The sequence below is a fragment of the Sebastes fasciatus genome, chromosome 7 (assembly GCF_043250625.1).
Source record: "Sebastes fasciatus isolate fSebFas1 chromosome 7, fSebFas1.pri, whole genome shotgun sequence".
Lineage (NCBI taxonomy): Eukaryota > Metazoa > Chordata > Actinopteri > Perciformes > Sebastidae > Sebastes > Sebastes fasciatus.
The window spans coordinates 7057147-7073854 of NC_133801.1; the positions used below are offsets into that span (position 1 = coordinate 7057147).

The window sequence follows — 16708 nt, forward strand, 5'->3', positions numbered from 1 at the left end:
GTACTTTGTCAGTTCATTAAGACCATTAAAAAGTGTGACAGCGATCCCACAGTAATGAGCCTCGAACAGTTACTGTACAAGACGCCTCCTTATACCTGTTAGTCATCTTCATAATATGCTTATAACTAGTTATTTCTTCGTGAGCTCTTCGTGACATTTAATATAAATATATATTTCAGGTGCATTAAAGTGCTGCATAAACATCTGTTAGTCACCAGCATTTGATTTCCTCCGGTGGGTCCTGATGATGAAGGATGACATTCGCCAAAACAGTCCAAAAAACGAGTGAAGTGAACGGACCAAATGAACCAAACTACAGGTGTGAAAGCATCCTCACCTTACATCCAACAGATCAACAGCTCAAAGCTCTTGAATGTTAAAGCTCCACTGAACCAAATGACACCATATAATGTTAAAGCTAGCTGTTAACCACATAAAACAGCCTGTACAACAGAGATGGGTACTGTATAAGTGCACAGATTACTTTTTTGATTATTTTAAAATAAATACATAATTATATCAACTTAACCAACGTTTTCCTCAATGTCAAATCATGTGTCAAATAGGTGTTTCTGCAGTTGGTAGGAATTTAACACTCTTTAATGGCCAATTTACTCTAAATGACATTGAGGAGCGCTAACATGAAAACAGTGGAAGGCATCAAGCTGTGTAGTTAAAAACAGTTATTATGTAAAATGATCCAACAGATGACATGTTGTTAACGTACAGTACAGTACGTTCATATGAGACAGCTGTCACAGGTTAAACTCTGGTTGTCACTGCTAGCAGAGACTCCAGTCTGCAGTATAGTTCCATCCAATTCATTGCCAAACTATAGAATTACACATGATTGAATTACTGAACCATATTGAGTTCAATGTTCTTGCCATTTTAATGAGACAAGAATGACAGGAAGTTACCATGGTTAGTGTTATGGAATGATCATAGTAATAACCTGCACAGGGACTACAGATGCAAATTAGCTCTTTAGATAACTCTGGCACATTGACGTCAAGGTAGAAATTGAAATGTTGATTATTTTTTTTCCCGTCTGTCTTAAAACAATTCACACATGTCGATATGTTGAACAGTTTTTGCATGCTGTAATTATTCCTCCTGCTCATATGGACCATTAAAAGATCCGTTCCTTATGCGTTTACGATTTTATTCCCATTGTTCTGTGTAAAAATACATTCCAATTATTATTTGAAGCGTTTGCTGACCTATCCAACCACCCAATATATCACCAATCACTCTGCAGAGTCTGTGGTTCTATAAGGCTGTCACACTACAGTTCCTCCTTTGCTTCCAACAGAGTCATAATTATTATGGTCAAAATATATAATAGTAATAGACTATTGTTGTTCATTAATTTGCTGCATATTTGCAATTATACATTGCGAGAGAATTGATTCTCACAGTGTTGATTGTCGTCATTCTGTTAGATTTGAGCACATTTGACACAATTGATCATACATGATACATGATCATCCACAGACCTGAGGAATGGTGGGTCTCTCTGCTGTAGTTCTTAGCTATTCTTTTTTCTTCATACGTGGTTCCTCTGGGATACATTTGATGTCAGTATCAAATATTAGCAGATGATACACAACTGTATATCACTGTTTTGCCAGATGACCCCAGTTCTTTGGATGACCTTATAACCTGTCCCACTGATATCATTATTTGGAGGAGTAATTTTATTTAAACTAAATGAGGAGAAAACATATTGTAAGATCAAATGTAGAAATACAGACTGAAGTTACAGATCTCGGGGTAGTTTTTAGACTAAACTAAATTGTATTTGCTATTTCAAGGTCACAAAAAAAATGTTTTTCATTGTTTAATACACATTTTATTAGAAGTCACTTAGATTACTCCAACTTTCTTTTTACCAGGCTACCTTAAAAGTCTATAAGAAAATTACAGTTAATTCAGAGTGCTACAGCCAGAAGTGAATTTGCCTCTGGTAAACAGTTATGCAGTGTATATGTCGAAGACTTTTATTGTGAAAGGTAAGAATGGAAGGAGTGGATCTGGTCAGCGCTGCCTTTGTCAAGGTTGAAAGAAGTTATAAAGTTTGCGTTCTTAGGACTACTGTGTTGTTGTACACTCAAGTGTATGTATTGAATATGTTCGTTCCGCAAAATGTGATTGATTATACCTTTATTTGCGATGTGATAGCTCAGAAAAATCAACCTCATTCCAAAAAAACATTACAACGCTTTTTTGCCATTTAATATTTGTGTTCCGAGTGAAAGTATTTATGACATAAACAACAGTTCGAAAAAATATATTGACATGCAAATTAATCGTCCGAAAAAAAAAACGCCCTAGGTGTGTAAAGACCTTTAAAATTGATTTAAAGTCCTTTAACTTGTTTATAAAGCCTTACATAACCTACAGTAGCACCTTCCTATAGCAATTCAGCAAAATTAGTATCAATGCAGTGAGTTTCCAATCCATTTATGTCAGAAACACTGTTCACAGAAATAAAAACAAAAAGTTCTTTATCTAATAAAAAGGAATGAGAAGACATTTGCAGTCACTTTTCAAGGATATGAATATCTCATTAGAAAATGATACGCATGGGAAGCATTGGAGACGTATGTCGGTGCCAAGTGTGATTCCGATCCAGCTAAATCATATGCAGACACAATCAGATACCAGCTGCATTATAGGGCAACCATTGAGAGCCTCCTGACCTACTGCTGCACTGTGTGGTTTGCTAGCTGCACAGTGGAGAACAGGAGGTACCTGCAGCGGGTGGTGAGGATGGCGGAAAAAGTGATTGGGACCACATTACCCCCCCTCAGTGACCTATACACTGGTCGGCTCTGTAAGAAAGCCAGCTGTATCTCCAAAGACCCCACCCACCCTGGACATGGACTGTTTGCTCCCCTTCCCTCCGGAAGGAGATACAGGACAATTAAAACACACACCAACAGACTACGAAACAGCTTTTACCCACAGGCTGTCAAGTGTGTAGAACCCCCCCCCCCAAAGGCTGAGGACACTAGCTGCTGAACCATAATTTGCACTTTATGATGATGATCCACTTATTTATTGTTTATTTTTCTACTTGTGACTGAATGTTTTAATGTTTGTTTTTCACTGCAAAGAGCTGCTAAACTGTTTTTCGTTGTTTTCAATGACAATGACAATAAAGTATCTATCTATCTATCTATCATATCAACGCCAGGTGATGCATATTAATGCCAGGTTAGTATTGTTCCCAGCTTATTACATATTCATCCACACTCATTATTTATCAACACTCAACTACACACTCAAACAGAGTCATTATTGAATGCCTCCTGTGCGCACACACACAGACACACATGCACACCCAACACAAAGGGAAAGGACTCAATTCATCTTTGTCAAGAATTAGCCAAGAGGTTGAATCATCAATTTCCTTGTGTACGACTAGAATGGAAAGTCACAACTCTAACGATACCAATGGGACCAAATGGGATGGTACCCTAATCAATATGCAAGGAAATCCCACTTCCACATCGACTAGCACCCCGAGGCACTAGCACAGAAGTCCACGGGGGCCTGTGTGATCTCAATACAAGGTGATTATAATGCATGGTAATCTAGTTCAGTGTTTAGCTTCGTGCCCAGATCTGCTCACCAGATAGTATAAATCAAACCATTGATGGATGGCTTGGACTATCATGCCACAGAAAAGAAGAATATAGAGAAAGTGATACGTTTAACCACATGAGGAACAATATTATTTTACCTTTAAGAGCATTTGCGTGCAATTAAATGACTGAATGTCCATTCGGTCGCCTCCGCTGACAAACTTCTAAGCTACCGAAGACGTGCGTCGACGTCTGATTGTGTTTTGAATTTGAGATGCGAACGGGTGTCACTTTCTTTCGTCTGGTAACTGAAGCAGACAAGCACAGATGGTGCAGTTCCTGGCGGTGCATATTCATAATTGAAACACGGAGACTATACTCTCCTATTACATTATGTTAGCTGAAGATAAACAACATATTCCTACACTTGATGTTTTTTTTTATTTTATTTCTTTCTTGCCAGGAATAATAATCACGTCAACTAACAGGTTTTGACAGAATGAGGTTTCACTCATATTAGCATCAAGTGTGACAAGCGTGAAGTTAAGATTCTTGGTAGAATAAAGCGCCGACACATTGACAGAGCTGCACTATCTGTGTGGAGTCCCCTGGTCTTCTCACTGCAGAAATTTATCTTGACAGCTTATGCTAACAAGGCTCAGCTTATGGCCCACTTCTTCTTCGCTCATAAGAAAGTGACTTTTTTTGTTAATGTTGAGTGTGTTTTCAGGAGGTTGTCTATGTGTTTAGGTGCGTGGTTGTGCGCGAGTCGGTTATGAGATGCAAAATCTATCCCCGGCTACGGTATTTGTCTTATTTATATGTAAATTTAGGTATATCAATGTGAATTTGACTCAGCATTTGGGATTTGTGAGTGTGTTTGTGTGTGCACGGTTGTCCTTCAGCTTGTTGCTCCGTGAGATAATTAGCCTCTCCAAGCTGCAGCGGGGTTAGGACATACAGGCCTCTAAGATTCACTAATGATGACTTTAATAACTACTGCGTTGCCAAGCACCGAGCATGTGTGTGAATGTGCGGCTAAGTAACACGATAAAACATCTGTGTGTCTCAATTACTTCAACATTTTCTCTCACGCACACACATTTGCACACACACAACCTTGGGGCCACCTAACCCTGCTGTGAATGCATTACCCTCCCCACCCCCAAAAGCCTCCAGGCACTTAACCCCCAGGCTGGTGTTAAATACACATGTCGCGATTAGGAGCGAGTCCTGGGAAGGATCATGAATATGACATGCTTTGCAAGGCAGTGAGTAGGCAGCGAGATGTCCCTTATGCCTAATTACGCCATAGCAACAGTGGCAAGGTGTGTGGGGAATGGCGAGGTACAAACAGTACAGAGAAACTTCTCGTCTTCAGATGCTAATTAGGGGGATTATGAGGTTGTTTTTCTGCTGTACTCACCCCAAAGGCCTTCAAAGGCTCAGTGCTCAAGTGGCCAGCTACACTGGTGAGTTTTGAGAGCTCTACTCAAACAATGGTAAATATTAAAGGAACAATATGTAATATATTTACTGTATTAAATCATAAAATGACCATGATATGTCATCAGAGATAAAGGGAACATGCTAAGTTGAAAAAGGCTACTGGGTTCTCCAACAACAATGCTGCAGCCAGCATGTTCTCCTTTGAAATTTCCATTCTGGTGCGAAACGTCTGTTTTTGTTTTGAGCCGTGTGATCCCACCCACGCCTATTCCGACACCCCGTGTTGCCAGATATGAACCAAATTGGCATGCAAACACAACGAGCTAAAGCAAACGACCTAAAAAGCCTTAGCTTCTTCCTTAAAAGCTACATGATCAGAGACGTGGTAAAATATGGGTAAATATTGGAAATGCATTGGAAAGATGGAGACAGCTTAGAGCCCAGAGGGTATTTTAAGACAGATGCTGAGTTGGCTAATTTTCACCTGAACAGGTAAGCATTGAGTTTCAGCTAATGTTAGCTAACCTAAACTAATTCATCAGGGCTACTAGTAGAGATGCATTTTAAGTAATTTCAACATTCAAGTACTCGCATTGTATTATTATTATTATAGATTGATCGAGTATTTGAGACACACAACTGGTGTCTTCGACAAGTGCTGGCTAACGCCGTCATACTAACACATGCTAACTTTTAGCAGCTTTGAGGATGTTAAAATCGTCTTATTCAACTGACAGTATCATATATATATATATATATATATATATATATATATATATATGTTGTTCCAGCAAATGATGATATTCTACATGTCTGTTGCATCATTTTTAGAAATGTTCCAAAACCATTTTTTCCTTCCCGATACTGATTTCGATACCTGAACATGCGGTACCGGCCGATACTGAGTACCGATCCGATACCAGCATGATAAATATATATATATATAATAATAATTATTATTATTATTTAACAGCTGTGACAAACTATCTGCAATCATTTCTTCTTCGCTGCTCTAAAACAGTAGTTGCCAGTGGCAGCCATGATACATCCAGGGCGACAGCACAGTGAAGGCTACAGTTTTGGAGTGGCAAAGAAGAATTTTTTTTTTTTTCTGGGTTAATTAATTATGGTATCGGATCGGTGCATAGACTTGTGTACTCGTCGACACCCGTTACTGAATGTTGGGCATTATCGTATGCATTTCCGATATGGGTATCGGTATCGGAACAACTCTAATAATTGTATCTTTCCAAAACACAGCCAGCACACAGCCATCAGGTTTTTCTTTGTTGGTGAAGTTTGACTTTAGTTAGCTGATGATAATTCATTTTCTGCACACCAGATGATTATTCTCAGAAAGACCAGCAGTACTTGACACCAATTAAAAAAAATCATTAATGTCTGGGCTGAATCACTATTGTGTTTCATGAATAGCCAAACACTAAATGGACATTTGTCACATGTATGGCTCTTTATGACAAAGGCTGAGTACACTTCACAGTTCGGTACAAATTGTTCATTTGGCAGAGGTCAGCCCTCTCTCTACTCTATTGTAGATTAATTTGTCTTTCATTTAAAGCTGACCTGAGCAGAAACAGTCTCAAGGAGTTTAAGGTGAATTCATTTGAGCTTTGCACTTTGCTGACAAGTGACTAAAGCTTCCACAGGCAGCCAAGTAGAATATCTCAGAGGGCAGAGTGAAGCCATGTGATTCAGCGAGCGCTGTTATATCGGTGGTCTGACTCAGACAAAAGGCAGTCATTAACGTCAGGGTTTATGAAGCCGTCCCTTGCTTCTGACAAAGTCACCACGAGTGGAGGAATATGACACTTTTTAACACGGCATTTTGAAAAGGACACATTTCATTTGTGTGCAAAACAAAACTGCATTTCTGTCATACTAAGAGACAGATTCGTACAGCCGGGGCAGAGAGTGCATCCATTTGTGAGTGCAGAGGCAGTCTGACGAAATATTCAATCACTGGAGTCTGTAGCAAGAGACAGAGGGACTGACAGAAAGAAGGACAGAGTCAGACAGCAGGAGCTAGCTGAGCTGTAGCAAGCCTGGATAAAAAATTAAATAAAGGAGTGAGAAGTAGGGCAGCAGCCAGTGGTACAGGGTGAAGTTTAAACTCATCCCGTGTCACTCCTGATCCTCTCCCCTGTCCGCTTCAGCTGCTAATTTTCTTGACTGCTTTCCTTCTCTGCTGTTGACGTGTCATGAGTAATTTGAGCACAGCCTAAGGCAGAGATTCTTCTTCTTCCCTGTTAGCTTCTCTCTAAATCCGAGCGAGAGAGCGAGCGAGCGAGAGAGCGAAAAAGGCCAGCCTCATCCTTTGAGAGTTGTCAGTGAAAGGACAGGCCATTTTAAATGTCCCCAAATTCACTTCCCCTCCAGCATCGGCCTGTCTGTACCAACCGAACTGGGTCTGCCTTACAGCGGGCAGAGAGTTATGTTGATAGAAAGTAATAGTGTGTCTGCTTAAAAGGGATATAAAACATGATCAACAGCATGGAAATAGTAGCACAAACCCATCAGTTTTTGCCTTATACACACAGGGCCGGCTTAATGCATGGGCCATATAGGCGGTCGCCTAGGGCGCCACCTTCTCGGGGGTGCTGGTCGCCCTCTGAAAAAAAAAAATATATATATGTAATAATAAAAAATGATGGTGGGCGGTTAATAAATTTGTGACAGCACCAGTGTTACCGATTACACCGGACATTTTACAAAAAAGGATAACGTCAATATGGTTTGCGCCCTTACTTTGATCTTTAACGTCGGGTGGCTATGTGTCTGGCCTCTCCGTTTGAGCTTTTTGCGGCAGGGCTGCAGGTTTCCAACCGGCGCCGCTGCGTCGCGCACACCGGTTGTGACCGTTCCGTCCTCCTCACAGCGATTATCTCATTAACGTTAACGTTCCCTTATAGCATTGGGTTTAAATCTGAAATGTTGCCAAATAGGCGCTTTTGCTTTTCACTTTGACACCAAATCCTTCGCCATCGTCTCATCTGTCAACTCTTTCTCGTCCCGTGTGTGCAATCTGACTCCTGCTACAGTACTCTGAGCTGAGACTCCGTACAGAGCAGACACTTTCACCTTCAGATTGTAGCGTCTGTCGTCCGACTATGTGTTGATAACATCATACCGCAAAAACGAAATGGGTAACACCGACTACCGGGGCAAGACTAGTGGGCGCCCTTCCTCATATTCTGCATTGAGGTAGCACATCAACAAATACGTAAAGAAAGAAAGAAACACACTCTTTACCCCTGTAATGCTCTTTCTCACACTTTTTCATCTGCCCGGCTGCACTTATTTGTTAATAAAAATGTAAATTTCGGTGAAATTGACTACACTTTTAAGCCAACAATATCAGGGACCAGTTGTTTATTTATATCGTAATAAATGCAGTTATTCATGACATCTTAATTTTTGTCTGGAAACCATAGTGATGTCTGATTTGTGCTGCAGTTTACGGGACTAGGGTTAGGGGCTCCTAATCCGAATTTCGCCTAGGGCACCAAAAGGGCTAGAGCTGGCCCTGTATGCACACACAAACACACACACACACACACACACACACACACACACACACTAGTAAACCAGCAAACACCATTAAACACAAGTTACGCTCTACTGATTCAAAACTTTCACAGAGACTAGAAAACCCCTGCTGTTATAATTCCAGGTTTAGTGTGTGTACAGTATGTGTGTGTGTGTGTGTGTGTGTGTGTGTGTGTGTGTGTGTGTGTGTGTGTGTGTGTGTGTGTGTGTGTGTGTGAGCATCTATAAGCGAGACAAGATGATAGATTTCTGTTCTTGGCTCCATTGTTGGCTGAGGTGAGGGGGGTGAGCGAAGGTACAGAGGTAGTTGTCTGAAAGACTGAGCGGAGAGCAATTTGAAGACAGAGGCTGCTTTCAGGAGGGCCAACAAGTGTGACAAATTGTTTTTATCAGTTGACCTCTTTAAAGTGTTGTGCTGGTGCTTGTGGAGGTGGCAGTGGAGGTGGGTGTCGTGTTGTATCTGTGCTGGCATGGATGGTTCAAGGAACAATCTGGGATTACGCTGCAGCCGAGTGGATGCCAAGAGGAGAGAGAGTAGAAGACGTAATGTGTTATCTGAATAATATTTAACTTCGAGATATCAAGAGCATTTTTCAAGCACTTTGAGTTTGAAAATGAGAATCTGAATCTTTAGAATAATGTTCTGCCATATGTGGTAGACATTTTACCTTCTGAGGGTAACTGTCTTCAACACTGCTGGAACAAAGGCTGAGTATATTCAGAGTGCACCTTCGCCCATAAAATAAAAAAAGAACCATCTCTCTCTATCTCTTTCTCTTACTGTCCCTAAATGTAGCACTTAAAGCATATTTAATGAAGTTGATGTACTTGCATGAGGGTTGTACCCACATCGTTGAATGCACTTATTGTAAGTCGCTTTGGATAAAAGCGTCAGCTTAATAAATGCAATGTGATGTAGACTTGAATTACCATTTAGTGTTCTTTCAAAATAAAGTTACAGAGTCCCCACAGTCCAGTTTAAAGCCTGGACCATCATTAATCAGTGTTACATAAAAAAGAACACGATTTCAAGTAGTGCAGTCTTTACCAGCCGAGACAGCGACGCTGGTATTGTTTTCACCTCCACTCAGTCTGTGTGTGTGTCATCATGGCAAAATGTGGTCCTGGAGACACTTACTGGAGCGGAAACTACAACAGAGGTGGTTTTGAGTACTTTTCCAGGTGTTTTTTTCTCTGTCTGTTTGTCTGTGGACACATTTTGTCACATTGATAGAGTCGCAAAAGTGCAAGATGTAGTCACGAAACATTACAGGTGTGTAGTTGAGATCAAATTAAGGTGGAGTTTGAAAATGGCAGTGGTCTGATCAAGGGGTGCATGGGAGCAATTTGCCCCCCCACTTTACGCACCAGGCCCGATTCAGCGATACGAAACGTTACAGGTGTGTAGCTGAGAATAAAATGAAGGCCGAGTTTGAAGATGGGTGTGGCAAGCAAGCAAGAGCGCCGGATGTAGGAGGGAAGGAAGTGGGGTAAGGGGCCCCTGGTCATCGTGCTGTTGGAGAACCTCACCAACGTGACACAATCAGTAAAATTGTGCTTCTTCTCTGCCTTTCTTTTCATTCACAGGACTAACGAGTGGTGGAGCAGGCAGGAGTATTGATATGCAAAGACTGACTAAAGGCCGTGCCTACACCCTACCTACCCGTGGGAGAGGAAATCAGGCTCATGCACCTGCATCCAGCTGCACAATGGATGAGATTTATAAAACAGAACAATGCAAACGCACAGTTTCATGCATGTTCTTATCTTTGCATGCACAAAGACTTTTAGTCATGAGGTTACATAGAGTTTTATGCATCTGCCCCAAAGTGTATTAATTAGCAGCTGTGTGGGATAATTTGTAACACTGCTATTAGCTGATCTTAAGACCCTTCTCTTGATTGTCTACTTGCCCTTTGGTTAAGAACTACTAAGTGGACGGCCTCCAGATAGTTTCTCGTTGGACCATCCATGGAACATGCATGAGAACATCTAATTTAATTGGACTTAAGCCACCGTCTAAATGAATGATGAATTATACAATAAGTACTTGTAGTTTTACATAATTTAGCCCAAGCATTTTTATATGAATTATAAAAAATCTTGTTTATTTAATTGCCTGTTCCCTTTTCCTTTGTGGGCTTTCCTCTTCACTGTACGAGCACGTCAGGTCTATTCTGAAACTCACACTCATTCTAGAGCATAAAGTCAAACCTAGAAATCCCACTCTGCCTGGAAATGAAGTACTGTGCATGTACTTGTGTATTCTGTCAGACTTCAGACTCTTTCGCTGTCTTACTCACTTGTGGGACTTTTTGACCTCCGTGCCGTCGGGGCCAGAACCGCAATCGTGCGCCTGGATGATGAAGGTGTATTCCTTCTGCAGCTCGCAGTCCACCAGGCCGCGGGCCCTCAGCTGGCCCTCGCCAGACGTACCGTTCAGCACCACTGCCTCGAACGGAGCCTCCAGCCCGTGGATGTTGAACGCACAGATCTCCCCTAGAGAGCAGGAGGAAGGGAGGGAGGTAGAGGAGAGAGGAAGAGGAGGAGGCATGTTAATCACAGTCAATCAGTGGGAATACAAGTGGAGAATGAAGGATGTGTGTAAATTAAGTCTATGAAACAAAGCCATTAAGTATGATTGTTCAATCACAGAACTAGAAGCTAAATGTTAAGCTGTTGAGAAAAATGACAATGCAATTTGCAGTTTGAATCAATTCAGTTTTAAAGAGGCACTCGACACTGAATTCTTGTTTTGCGTCGTTCACATAATCACAGAGATTGTTGTTGGCCCACAGTAGGATGTTAATACAGGTGATTTTTTTCCAACAAAGCACATATTGTGTACCCACACAGTGACTCTCAAAGGGCCATTACATGGACTTAGGAATGTTGGAGAAATTGTTGTGGTTTTTTAGTGCAGCAAACTACATTTATTTTTGTTTTCACTTTATTTATTTTATTTGGTTTATTTATTTATTTAAAATTAATAATTCATATAAAATAATTAGATAAATAATAATAATAAAATAAATTAACATTTTTTATTAAAAAAAAAAGTTTTTTCTATTTTTTCTATTTTATTTTTAGCAATATAATTCTGCCTAAATCAATGTAATGCCAGAATTCCCTTGTAATCTGCTTTGTTTGCTCCATTTTTATGTCATTATTGATTTGTTCTAATACAGTTGGTAGGGGCCGCTGGTTCCGGTTACACTGTGTCAAACCGAGTCTGCACACTGAGGAAGGCACCGGCCAAGACGTCTGTGCTTGCTACTCTCCTGCATTACAAATGCATTAAGATATAGCAAATGTGAACTTCAATAAGTTCTCTCTTCCCGATGTCCCCAGGCAGTCCTGGAGGTTACACTAGCAACTATCACCTCTGGATTTCTGCTTAGTCAAGGGGAAACTGCAGAACGGAGTCCATTCAGAAGTTTATGAAAGCTACAGGAGAGCTGGACCGGCATAAATATACACTTTCACTGTTGGATAATTTCTATGGGTTTAAGAAAATATCGATATACATGAGTATCGTGATATTATGTTTTGTGATACTGTATCGATAGAGTGAAGGTACTGACATCATAGAAAACATTAGGAATCCATTGGTACCAACCGTGTCATACTAGCTTGTCGTGAAGGAGGCTAAATAACGCTGCAAATTACGCAAAATTTTGGTGAGGAAAAACTAACACGGCCATTTCAGAGGGGTCCTTTGACCTCTGACCTCAAGATATGCGAATGAAAATGAGTTCTATGGGTACCTACAAGTCTCCCCTTTACAGACATGCCCACTTTATGATAATCATATGCAATTTTGGGCAAAAAACATGCAGTTTTTTGCATGCAGTACAAATGTGTTATTTTTGCCTCTTCTAAAATGGTGTATTAATGGTGTGTTCTTTACACTATGACAGTTTTCCTAAATTTCGATTTTAAAAAACACAATATATTACCTTGCTTACAGTATCGTAATATATCCCAATATATTGTATCATCACTCCTGTATCATGACACGTATTGTATTGCCAGATTCTTGCCAACACACAGCCCTAGTAATTTAGAATTTAGAGTTACGTATGTTATGTTGAAAACAAACATCACATAGAAATCGTGGCATTACATTGACTAAGGGATATTGGAGAAAAAAAGAAAGATATATATCAATATATCAGTGCAATTAGCTGTCACACTCTTATTTGTGACAGCTAATTGTACTGATATATTGGAGAAAAAACAAAACAAAGAATTAATTTATAAAGATAAAGAATAAAAAAAAAAAAAGTATTTATTTTTTAAAATAAAAAAATATATATTAATTTAATTATTTAGTTTATAATAAATAAACCAAATAATTTAGTTTGCTGCACTGAAAAACAGCAGCAGCAGAAACTTGAGGTTTATAAATAGATCATATTCCCAGCAATGTACTTTCTGTCTAATTGCTCTTATGAAAAACACCAAGGTCATTCCTTCTGTTTGTGCCTCCCTCACCCCCCAACAAGTAGACGCTCTCTGTAGAAAACAACATACAGCACAATTGAGTTACATGAGGCTCAAATAAAACTAAACGTCTCAAAGTTACCCTTGTGGAGAGACACAGAGGAAGACAATCCATTTAAATCCAGAGTGAGCAACTGACAAGAGCAAAACAAAAGAGCCAAGAGGCGGCTGACATTTATTAGCCGGCCGTATAAAGAAGTGGTCCATTTGTGGAGTTGGTGAGGGAAGTTTCTTTTCTTTTTTTTTTTGTTCGTGGTGACTTGATGTCCCCTAACGCTTCCACTAGTGGGATTTCAGGAAATCACTTAACGCGGCCGGCTCACACTCTGACCTGTGACAGCTAATTGCGCTGATATCACTTAAACTAACAGCAAAGACTAAATTGGATTCCCAAGCAGCTTTGTGTGCACATTGCTCCTGGCAAGTTTTGATAAGAGCAACTTTATTTTCTACCGCCTTCCCCTTTCATCCCGTTTCTGTCATAATCCCCTCCACCTCACCTCACCCCCCTCCCTCACCCTCCCTGTTGGGGCAGGGGCTCTGAAACGACTGTGTGCCCACAGAGCAGCTACAGGCAAAATAATAAAGAAAGAGAACAGAAAATGAGAGAATAGGGAAGGGGGTGTCGACACTGTCTGCATACTGTAAAGACATCCCCCTCTGTGTTGCCTGAACAATGACTTATCAGGGCTAAATGGGCCCCCACAACATGGAGAAGCATGGCTTGCCGGGGAGAGCGAAATCATAAAATGGCATTGAGCAAACGGTGTGCGATGGGGAGCGACAGAAGATGCAACAGTCTTGATGTGCTGCTTCTCTCAATGGTGCACCACCGCACAGAACAGGCAAATGGAAAATCCATCACCTCTGGAGCGAGAAATAAATCCAATATACACAGGCAAGTGCAGAGGCTTTCCCATCAGGGCGAATATGCTGAGGATATGCTGATGGCGCCCACAGCTGAGGCTGGGTGGCCCGACTTGTGATTTAACTGTTGGGGGAGCAGGGAGACGGGTCAAACTCCCTCTTTTAAAACTCAGATGAACACTCAAAAACAGCTCTGGGGGGGCAACACACCCGTTGTGTTTTTCCTTCTTTTTATACGTCCGCCTATCACTTCGCTCCAGACCTGATAAGTGTTCCGCCACCTGCGAAGCGCTGGCCCCGGCGGCAGCGGAGGAACAGATGTTGGGCGGCTGGCACTTGGCAGAAGCAGAGAGCTCACAAACGCTAATTACTGCGCTAAACTGTTAGCTAAATATGTGTCTCTGCGTCACATTAGGCTTTTAAGAGGTAGATTTATGGTCAGAATGAAGTCTGTCTTCTTGAAGGGGGGCCATTTAAAACTAATGGATGCAAACTAATGGGTATGGATGCTGCAGTGCTATTTCTTTATTAGTTTATTTGCTGGATTATCATCACTGTTTGGCTATTTGGCATAATGAATCAGTTTTATGATCTTCAGTACTCCACGTAGGATGTCTGAAACATTATTAACCGTTTTATGCTTTACACACTTACCCAGTACAACTCGGATAGTTTTTAGACACCCTCTATTCTTATTCTTTCCTCTACCTTACTCTCTGCCGCTGTGGTTTCTAACGTCCCCCTGGGGGACCATTATATTTTCATTTAATCAAGTCTAAATATTAATGGCTGTCTATTAGTCGGTGGGAATGTGTGCTCAGGACTTACACTGCTGTCCTGTTGGTGTCAGAAGTCGCGCGGCGCTCGACACCTCGAGGGAATCTGGCACCCGTCCACACTAGACTATCTTTGAGGACACAGAGCTCATTATCAGTAAAGGCAGAGATGCTTTACTGGCAACGGTGGCCTGTGTTTGCAGAGCTGGAGGACTGTGACAAAGTATCGGGGGCCACGGCGCCTCGGGGCCCCCAAAGTTACTATCAAAGCTGACAGAGCATCGCTGATGAGCTGCCTGCATCCTAATACACACACAAGCTGCTTTAGCTGCCCTCGCACTTAAGTGCGTAGATATGCGCGGCAGCTGTTTCACTGAGTGAGAAGTAGGAGCGGAGATATCAGGCGGGAAACAGTCGCACCGCTGAGAGGAAGAGAAAGATATGAAGGGAGATGAAAGGAGGAGCTTGGAAGGATGGGAACACGGCCACCGCCTTAGGGCAGCTCCGATCTCCCTACTGGAGAGTGACCAAAGCCCAGGCACAAATACACACACATTTCCTCAAACGGTGCCAGTTCGGCGGCTCTAATCAGAGCTGACATGCCTTTCATCCTCCTACTGTTGGAACACACACCGCAGAGACAGCAAGTAAATCAGATTACCGTATATCACACTGGTACTGAACACATTCTGGACTCTGCATCAGTTTGCTGGCACTACAACATGTTTGCACCCACATTATCTTAATATTTTCGCTTGCCATTAGTAGTAAATCAACCCTATTTGCACAAGAGTCGCTGTCTACAGCGCGGTTTACACAGTTGTCATGATTTCAGCTGCTTTTCCAATTTGAATTTGAAATTATCTCTTGTATTAGTCACCCGCACAGCCCGCTAATTCTCGTTTTAGTCACAAAAACACACATCCACAAGCACTCTGGGATACATGGATACACACTCGCACACATAAACACACACGCCAACCCTCTCAGCTGCTGTGCAGAGATAGACTGTCAGCCTCATAACTCTGCAGAGGGCCGGAATTGAAAATGCTGTAATTATGCCCTTCATGAAATTAGCCAGCCGAGGAAAAAACACAATTGAGAAGCTGTCCATTCTGGAGATAAGGACTAATACTAATCAAGCCCACATGTTCTGACTGGAAACCAGGAGTGGTGTTTATGTACACTGTGTGTGGATGAGTGTGTGTGTCGGATGGGGGATTTTTAATTAAAGACACGCTTTCTCAACAGGGGCTTAGAGAAGAGGGAGTGTGTTTATGCGTATGACTGTTGCAGACGGGGGGATGATTTACTCGACCTCGCGGTTGCCACCCCTCGTCTCCTCACTATTAATTACATTAAAGGCTCCTCTCACAGAGTTAATGACATCCTGCTGTCTTCTAACAGAGTGAACACCAACCCTCTGTGCGTGTACGTGATAGTGGTGTCAGAGTGAAGGGTGGAGGACTCAACCTGTCAATCAAACTCTCGCGTCGAGGCAGCAATAGGTGGGCTCCGTGGGCGCTGCTTGATATTCTTGGCCCCCCTGAAAACAGCTCACGTTCACAGGCCCCCCACAGGTCAGGGTCTGGATGCCTTGGATCACTTTTGGTTTTCTTTCCCCAATTTGGTGCCCCCTGGGTGGGCTCTTTTTGTTTTTGTCTGTTTTCTTTCAATGCTTGACAGTTGTTTGACAAGCTACCAAATATTTGTCTTTTCTTGCATTAAAAGCATCATGAATGCGATCAAGCGTGACAAATGTAACTCAGGGCATAATGTTGCACAAAATCAGGATGGACATATACTGTAAACTATCCATCTAATCACATGTTTTAGTCAGTGGGCAACTCCTGGTTTGAAAAGTGAAGTCAGTGTGGAAGTGCCTTAAACTGTCATTCTGTCTAACAGCCAGCAGGGGGCGACTCCTCTGGTTGCAAAAAGAAGTCTGAT

The 16708-nt window shown here is 41.7% G+C and overlaps 1 protein-coding gene across 2 annotated transcripts in view; it reads right to left on the minus strand.

Moving 5' to 3' along the window:
- LOC141771235 (calsyntenin-2-like) overlaps window positions 1-16708 on the minus strand; it is a 269674-nt gene that overhangs the window by 99254 nt on the left and 153712 nt on the right. For both annotated transcript variants that reach the window (XM_074641282.1, XM_074641281.1), the window contains exon 3: window positions 10913-11108. In XM_074641282.1, the coding sequence (XP_074497383.1) occupies window positions 10913-11108 (196 nt within the window). The remainder of the gene's footprint in view (window positions 1-10912; window positions 11109-16708) is intronic.